Source organism: Rhamphochromis sp. 'chilingali' (genome assembly GCF_963969265.1).
Source record: "Rhamphochromis sp. 'chilingali' genome assembly, chromosome: 17".
Classification (NCBI taxonomy): domain Eukaryota; kingdom Metazoa; phylum Chordata; class Actinopteri; order Cichliformes; family Cichlidae; genus Rhamphochromis; species Rhamphochromis sp. 'chilingali'.
The window spans coordinates 12,657,240-12,666,742 of record NC_137944.1 but is presented as its reverse complement, the minus strand read 5'-3'; the positions used below and the strand labels follow the sequence as shown (position 1 = coordinate 12,666,742).

General features: G+C 43.5%; 1 protein-coding gene across 1 annotated transcript in view; it reads right to left on the bottom strand.

The window, feature by feature from the left end:
• Nucleotides 1-9,019, bottom strand: part of csmd2 (CUB and Sushi multiple domains 2) — a 296,524-nt gene extending 287,505 nt beyond the window's left edge. Inside the window, exon 1 of the mRNA XM_080862285.1 lies at nucleotides 8,183-9,019. Within this exon, the coding sequence (XP_080718411.1) occupies nucleotides 8,183-8,357 (175 nt within the window). The 5' untranslated portion in view covers nucleotides 8,358-9,019. The remainder of the gene's footprint in view (nucleotides 1-8,182) is intronic.
• Between the last annotated feature and the right edge of the window lie 484 nt (nucleotides 9,020-9,503).

The following is a 9,503-nucleotide window of genomic DNA, read 5'->3' as shown; positions in this document are numbered from 1 at the left end:
CAGCCATTATAAGTGCTGATACTTATATATCAGCAATAGTTGTGCTCTACTACAGTGGAGTGAGTCACCTATGCAACTAGAGCCTGCAATATCCACTAAGAACCAGTGATTTGTGATATAACACCTCCCATATAAATTTTCACGTGATAAAAAAACAGCTTATCACAATGCCAATGATGTAGTGAGGTCATGTGTTTATTTTCCCTTGTACAATGACCAACAACACAAGCCCAAACATGTCTGAGAGCGAGAGGTTCAATGATGATTTAATACCTAAAAACAGAGCTGCTTTAACAAACTCCAACAAAGCAGAGCAATTTGCAAATTAGCCAAGAAAACTATATCAGCTAAAGGTGGGAACAACAAATCCTTCAAAAACACATTGTCAAATATGAGAAGACACTAGCAGATGATGATGTTTGACCCAAATATAAACCGCACTTCATATGCCAGGATGCACAAACGGTGGATAAAAAATTAATGATGCAGTTACATGGTAGAAAAGCAAGGGTTTAAGCAGGTGGTTAAAAACTTGGAAAGGTAGAAAATGTGTTTCAATTTCAATGTTATTATGTGACAACACCGGTTAAGCCCCTTCAGTTATTGTTAAGCTAAGTGTGAAGTGTTAAACAGTCATTTTATACTTTCACTTCAAATTTCCAAAGAAAACACTGCCTACACTAGGCCGCTTTTGTATATTGATATCAATGAGTTGCCAATGAGTTGCCATGACAATAACTAATTGAAAAAGGGCGGAAAATGCCCTTAATTTTATTTGTGCTAAACAAAAAAAATTCTACTGCCTGTCCTATAAATCATTGTTCAGTTTTTTTATTATGTGTTATTATTATTATAATTTTTTTTTTTTTTTTTTTACAGATTTTTCACAAATTTCCTAGAGGTATCATTTGCAGCTGTATGGCTTACCTCTACTAACAAACCAATAAATTGTTATTTAAGATACTGACAAAGAAATTAGGCAAGCAGCTGCACTGCCTTTTAGAATTTACTCAACCTAGGGGATGACGTGCTGTAGCGCGTTATGTTAGGACAGCTCAATCACTGTGATTATTATTCAGATCCACTTGTGTGCTCCAGTTAACAATATTATGCTATTAATCCATCCATCCATCCATTCGCTACCGCTTATCCTTTTCAGGGTCGCGGGGGGTGCTGGAGCCAATCCTAGCTGTCATAGGGCGAGAGGCGGGGTACATCCTGGACAGGTCGCCAGTCTGTCGCAAGGCTAACACACAAGGACAGACAACCATTCATACTCACATTCACACCTAGTGGCAATTTGGATTATCCAATTAACCTATCCCCACAAACTGCATGTCTTTGGACGGTGGGAGGAAGCCAGAGTACCCGGAGGGAACCCACGCAGACACGGGGAGAACATGCAAACTCCACACAGAAAGACCCTGGCCTGATGGTGGAATTGAACTCAGGACCTTCTTGCTGTGTGGCAACAGTGCTAACCACCGTGCCACCGTGCTGCCCTATGCTATTAATATTAATATGATATCAATTTAAAAAAAAACATCTCATGTATTATTGGTGTAGCTAATCGGGCTTGTCCTGATTTGAATTCAAACTCACAGTCATTTTTTTTCATGTGGTATTTTAGTGGTCGACGTCCTGTAGAAAGACATATTTCACACTATCTGCTCCATTACATTGCAATAATGTGGCTTTTATGCTTATGTGTTTTTTGTACCTTAATGTCTTGAATTATTACCCAAAAGCCAACGGCAAAGTTGGTCAACACCAGCCCAAAAGAGCACTTAGCAGAAAAATGTGATGGTGACGGTGATTCAGCTGCAGAAATGGGAAGCACTTCCATTTTCAGTCCATTTACACCAAGTTGTTTCTTTAATTTTTGTGAATCAGATTGTCAGAATGTTGGCAAGCCTTGCAGCTTTTGGCAGATTTTGGGATGCTGTGGCACACAGCATCAATACTCTCCAACTTTGAGAGCTAACTTCTATCCTGATTTACCATGAAAAATGTACTAACTGCTTTCTCAGGTTTTATTTAACTTACTATTTTCAACTTATATTAAATAGAAACCAGAGTGTTTTTCTCCAAGCTGCTGAACTGTTCCTTTGAAGTGCACAACAGTCCTTCTCTAATCAAACAGAATTATCTTCCATTACCGACTACAATATAGAGATGGAGTAAAACAGTATCCTTCTACACCAAAATCTAAATTTGAGCAAGTGTAGGAGTAAAAGACACTCCCACACACATTTACTGCTTCTTCCCCGCCTCGCTGCCACAAAAAGTCTGCAGACAGATTACCTATATGCTCAATAGAGAGAGAGAAGCAGTATAAAGAAGAAAAAGACAAGGACAAGGACAAGATACCTCCTGCCCACTATCTAATCTTCAATCTCCGGGATCACTGATATCTGATAAGACAGTGTAAATCAGGAAGCTAAAGAAATCCTTTCCTGAGCTTTGCGTCTATACAAGACAGACAGGGCATCTGTGTCTATCACTCACGTTGTGAGGATTTGCCATAGCTGGAGAAAATTCCCATACCTGATAACAGCAAGATGAAAATTTGAATCGAGATGGAGGATTCTGTGCTAGAGCTGTTCACAGATATGTGGCTAGTGGCAATGAATTATTGATGTGTTTATTTCACCTTTACTTATTCAGGGAAAATTGACTTAGCATGTATGCGCTTGTTCCTGACATTTCAAACCTCACGTCGGCTCTATTGTTGTTACAGCCGTTACACATATGGGTGATGCCCATTTCAGTCACACTCCTCCACTGGTGTTTGCTGAAAGAGAACAGGCATGAAAGTGAAATGACAGCCACTTTCTCCTCACAAATCACTGATGTATTCTCATACGGCAAGCCAATTTACCATTACCTGTCCAGTCCCCATCAAATGTCTTTAATGGAGCTCGATTGGAACAACGGAGACAAAATACGGGTGAATAGAATGACTCATGCTTAAGGAGCTTAAGGGCACATGCTATTCTGCAACCAGTGAACGTGATGCCTTAGAACTGCCAGAACAGAGCAATACTGCTCCACTCATATTCCCTGGATAAGTAAATGAGCCAAAACATACATTTATTAATTTAATGTTGTTCTCTCCGACAAGCTGGGAGTCATATCAAAAAGAATCCAGATGATTTCGTTGGCAAGATTTCCGGTGGCTTTGGTTGGATGTGAAGTACTGACTTTAGAACTCGAACAACAAGATCCATAAATACCATAGTCTTAGGCATGGATCATATTTAATTAAAGTAAATTTAAATTAATATGATCTTCCTGAATGTTGTTATACCTTTATCTATATGCTCACAAAGTCTGAATGTCTACTTTGTGTTTAGCTTTTGTAAAAACCGGTGAAGACGGTCATGCAGAAGTTGGCTTAAATGCATTTAAGAAGGCTTTTTCTCTTTTTTTGGAAGGGTTGTATGCAAGTGTGCACAAACTGCTGGGTGCGTGTGTTTGTGTGCGCGTGTGAGTCGCTGTAGCTGTTATCACTGTGACGAAGCACAGTGACAGAACTCTGGCCATCTGGAGAAAGATGACGGTATGAATCACTAGAGAGGAGGACGAAGGAAGAAAAGACGAGGTGGTGAGGGAGGAGAGAAGGAGAAGGAGAGATGGCAAGACAGACAGAGGAGCAGGTTGACACAGCGGCAGGTGAGTGGGGAAGTAACAGTGCTCGTGAGGAGGGGGGCACTGGCATCATCTGAGAGCTGTGTGCACACACGCGCGTGACAGATACGTGCACGCCGGGGCACGTGCACAAACAGCCTCTCTGTGGCACTTTCTGAACTAGCTAAAGACCTGCTTGTCATCACTTTAGTCTAATCATCCTCGAGTGAATGGGGGTGGCAGCTCACAAACTCATCCAACCTCACACATACACGTGCCCACAAGCTTTCTTACAAGCTGTTAGTTGTTGAAATAGGAGTCTGCTTGATGCCTGATAAGAAAATGAACCCTCTAAATAGATAATTTACTGAAGAAAAAGGAAATCACCAGGCACTCAAAAGGCACAGAAACATAGGGCCCAGATTATCTCTCAGCTGGTGTAAGCTTATCCTCCATCTACTCCAACAGTTGCATCCTCTGTCTGCCTCTTATTTCCCCTCAAAGCCAGTTCTTGCCTGCTGTTTTTTTTTTCCCTTAGTGGGACCTCTTCTTCTTCTTCATCTCGACCACTGCGCACTCTCTCTCATCCTCAACTACACAGCTTCCCCCCGCCTCTGTTCAAGTCAAGCAATAAACATCTGGTTTGCATTCCAACCATTTCTCAGTTTTGAGTAACTTGATCATGTCATCTGTTCCCTCCTTTTCATTTTGCTCAACGGCGAATGTGGAGAGCAGATGGGAGAACGGGAAGCAGCGGAGCGTGCAGATAGAAGAGGATTTTGAAATTGAGAGTTGCAGGCAGACAGGTGAGAGCGACGTGAGAAACAAAAGGGGGAAGCAGGATGCACGCGCATTCGCTGGGAGGAAAATTAGGACACTTGTCTAAGCCGATACAGCTGAGCAGAAGCCAAAGCTCAATTTTCACATGGCCATGGTTTCTGATTGTTTTAGCTTGATACACTATCTCAGCAAATAATAAATGTGCATGATGCATAAACTGTATATAAAAGACACTGTTGCCATCTTGGTATTTTAAACCCAAGCATGACAAAAGAGCCGTAAAGCACACCTCCTTTACAGTCCTTTTTTTAAACTAGAATTGGGACAATAATTTATGAAATGAATACCATGCTACATTCGAGTCGACTGATGACAAAGACCAACATTTTTTTTTTAGAAAGGTTATACTGAGGGGATGGATCAAGAGAGGATATAGAGGTCTTCATAACTGATTGCCTTTAAGCAAACACCCCATGTTGGAGGTGAGAAAGTAGTGAAATTTAAGGGCTCTTCTCATTGGATTCACTTTTGAGACGTGAAAGCTAAGTCCATCTTTTATGTGCAGTCTGTGACATGATTGCTGTTGAACTTGCTTACGAAATCTAAATCCAATATAAAACCAGAAGAAGAGCAAAACCCTTGTGGTGTGATCCTGTCAGTTGGGAGGAGGGAGGGGGTGGGGTCTGAGGTTAACTGAGAGTTTAAAGCTGTGGGGAAAATAAATGTTGGACAAGTTCAAGTGTTGACTTTTGAAGCCAGCAAATCCTTTATCGATGGTGTACTATGGGGAGCTGTCCATGGTGCTGGAGAGAATTTCCACTGTGTAGCCGATAGGGCGGCACCTGTTGCTGTCCTAGGTGCTGAAAAAAGTCACCTTACAGTCAGTTCTGTAGCTCCCCTTGTGTCAAGTGAGGTGAATTCAAGAATTGTACTTATTTAAAATGAGATTTAAAATGAGATATACTGTCTTAGGAGACAGATTTCACTGCTGCCGGATTTGATCAATTGCGAATTTAACTATTTTTTTCATACTTTAAACTTTTAAAGGGCTTCTTTGTTTCTAGTAGGATTTAAAACGAATATACTCGAGTTTGTGTGAAATGTTCTTGGACGTGAGAGAAAATAGTAAAGACTTGATCAAGGTTAACAAGGCTCTATTTCTTGGACTTCTTGGACTTCTTGGACTGGCCACATAAACATACTCTTCCACGCCAGACGCACACACACAGCCCGTCTCTTTCTTCAGGAGCCTCATGCGAATCCAAGCAAATATCATCAAGTAAAAAATAAATAAATAAAATAAAATAAAGGAGATAAAAAGGAAAGGAGCATCAAGCCCTCCAGTCCTCATAACATTACTGCAAGTTGCATCATGAGCACAACGCCGTGCTTTATATAAAGGAGAGCACGACAGAGCGTGATCTTGCGTGTAAATGGACATGCTGAGAGGCTGTCTCATGCGCCGCTGACGAATGATAATACCGCTGGACTTGGAGTTAAGAAAGCCGAAAACGCTCCCCGGATAGGAGAGGACACGTCATCCTCGATTCCCCTTCCCCTCCATCCCCGGCCTTTGCATTCCCTGCCCTGGTCTTTCAAATGAATGGAGGCTGATAACTGTTTATTGAGCGGCGGGTCCAGTGGGGACAGCTGCTTTTGATCCCTTGTAGACAGCGCGTGGTTCTATTCATTTTTTTCTTTTTTCTTTTCTTATTTATTATAATCAGAAACCTTTCACACGTCTCTATCTTTGTCTCTAACGGCCCCTGGGATCGATACTGCTATTAGTACAGTAAAGAAAGTCCGCTTGATCCACTAAGACGGCGTAAAAGAGCCTAAGAATGGCTGTCACACACAGCCTGTAACGGAATCGTTAGCACTTTCGTATACGCGTGTGTATATATGAGCCACACTTGATAAAAGTATGTGGAGACAGAAACGCCAGGAACTCGAAGTCTCCTCTTCCCCACTCCCCCGCTCCGCCCCTCAGCATAGTGTGAGGCTCTGGTGCCGCTCAATGGGAGGATGGGGCAACTGCTGGTGGCTGCAGCACCGAGGGATGTAGCAGACCACCTCAACGCGTGGTGAGTCAAACATATTTATCGACAGCGTTTAAAGTAAAGGTTGTTATACAGTGGGTGGGCGGCTAGATGGATAGTCTAGTCCCCTCTGCTCTTCGTAAATATGTGCGATAAGTTCAAGTCGCTTTATCGGCTCCAAAAGTAGAGCCAAACGGCAAGAAAGTGGGCAAGAAAGAGCTCCCAGGGCGCAAATAAAACAAGCAGTCTCCTCCGAATATAGCTGCATTGAGATTTACTCCACGGGAGAGTCGAGGGAGATTTGTCACTATCATTAGGAGCTGAACTGAGTGTGTGATAAAGCTACGCCTTACCGGCGCTGAAACACGTTTTCTTTTCTTTTTCTTTTTTAAATTTTATTTTAAATGTTGGGTGGTTGATGACACAAGTTGGAGCAAAAGGTGGGTGACAGAGTGGGAGTTATTTTGGTGGGAGGATTTGAGGGTGACGCTCAACCTCAAAGCACACTTTCGCACTTTTCACACATCGTGAAATCGCACGGCCCACTGTGTGTGCGAGCGTGTGTGTGAGTGTGTGCGCTTATGGTGATGCCGAAAATGTGTCTATTTCCACTCACTTGTGGATTATGAGCCGTCCAAAAAAGGCATGAGTGGGCTAACACAGAGCAATGACTCACTGTCAAATTCATATTGTGGCCATGGCAGTATTCTTGGCTTTTGCTAAAAATAGTGTCCATTCTCTGGTAGGGAGCCAAGACAGTGATAAAACGGTTGGCTTTCTTTGCCAAAGGACCTGCTCGGGACGGCAAAAATCATTGCGGCTCTTCCCCGAAACACCCTGAGCTCTAAATATGCTTTTCGTAACATGTCTCATAGAAGAAGAAGAAGAAGAAGAAGAAGAAGAAGAAGAAGAAGATTATTTGTAACAGAGCCTCACATTTCAGGAAGACATCAGAACTGGACGTGGAAGTAAATTATTAGTAATGATAATCTGTTGAATGCGCGGGCTCCGGTTGCAAGATTTCCATTTGAAATTAATCAAGGGCAGAAAACCCAAAGTAAGTTAATTAGGCCTGCCTCCCCATGCATGCACGACAACAGATAGAAACTACACGCAAAATTTGTTTATGGGTGGTTGCTTCACAAGTTAAGAATGCTTGTGGATGCGATGAGGAAGAACCGAGAAGAAGCAGTCCCAAAGAAGAGCATGACCCACAGTGCGCCCGCGCACACGTGCACGCACGCACACGCACACACCTTTTGGACTGAACAGCATCACAATCAGCCGCCCGCTCGACCACCTCGGTGGATTTCCTCATGCATGCAGCACATGCTGCACTAACAGCGAGGGTTTCGTGTGAAGCCCTCATTCACTCGGCGTCAGTACGTCCATGCAGCACATTTAACGCTCCCCTCCTGTTTTTAACAAAATACCCAGCTTTGCTCAGTCCTTTAACGAAACCCATCAATAGAGTGAAGGATGGAAGCTCGAAACTCGATCCGCTTGTCACGAAAATAGCCACCCAACCAGCCACCTATAATAACTTTGTGAGGTGGAAGAGCAACATCGGAGCGAGCCTGATCCTAAATGCGCCTTTAGGATGAGCGTGTGCCTGCGTGTTGCTGATACTGATTTGCATTCAGTCAGGGATTGGGAAAGGGTGGGCGGTGGAGGGGGGTGGGGGTAAGCCTGCTGCATTTTGCATGTCTTCAGCTCTAAAGATGGGGACTTACCCTTTACTGAGGCGACCAGCAGCCCCATATATAAGAACAGCATCCGGCTCCAATGGTGCGCCTGCACTCCCGCCTTCATTAGAGCAAAAATCCGTATTCCGTCCACTTTCCTGCCTGCGCATTCCGGTCTCCTGAAAAGTCCCGTTGCTCCGTCCTGATTTGAAGCGGCGGTCATGGCAGGGCTTTTTCTCTGGTCTGGCAGGCACGACGAGTTTTCAAACGGTCAGAAAAGGGAGATTCACTCGGTGTCGGCGCTGAGAAAAATCCCAATGCATGGAGGAGGCTCGGAGCTCGCAGCTGGACTGAACCATGTCATGCGGGGACCGAGGGGTTCAGAGTCTCTGTCTGAGAAGATAGATTTCACACCTAAAGGAGGGGAAAGAAGAGGGGAAGGCAAACCAAAGGGGGGACGCGATTCAAGTGGTCAGTGATCTGCCCAGCACGAGTAAAAATCACAAAAGAACCCTCGCCAGCTCCACGCATATAACTGAGATTACCAGATACACGTCAAGAGAAAAAAAAAAGAAATCAGGAGATTCCTCCTCTAGTTTCTCCGGCAACACTTACTTGTCCTTCTGTCTAATCTATCTCCAGTTAATAAGAGCATCTACGGTGCCAGTAATCCACGCTTTAAGTCGACATGAGACCGAAATTCAGAGGAAGGATGAACGAACTGGTTAGAACCACGGAGGATATCCGGATCAGAGAAAGATTGCCTGGTTTGAGAAGTTTTCAACCAACGCCGGAGTGTGGTCAGCGATCTTATTGTACATAGAGAAATATGCAGTATGTATTCCCAGTATCTCAGCGCTTGGCCACAGTCGTCTCGGGTCTGCGCGGCGCCCAAGATTCCGACTGCAGACCTGCTCCTTCTCCGCTCTCTCTCTCTCTCTCTCTCGCTCTCTCAGCTCTCGGTTGGCTCTCCTCACTACCATCACTAGTCATATCATATACCCACATTTTTTGTGCTGGAACATCATTTCAAAATAAACTCATTAAGGGCGTATGTAAGTTATAAGTTTTAGCTTTTAAACCCTTCTCTTCCAATTTCTATGCATTGATTGCCATTCCCGATAATAATAATCACAACCATAACAACAACAACAACAACAACAACAACAACAACAACAACAATGATAATAACAATAATACGAAACCTTTAATACGCCTTAATCAAATTTGTAAAAGTAAGATTTAGGGGAGCCCACCAACAAGGCCATTGTCTCCATCCATTCAGACCAGCAATGGGATTTCCCGGCAGTTTAGCACAGAAGTCCACTTGCTGCTCACTAAACGTGAAATTGATGCTTAACAGGCCAGA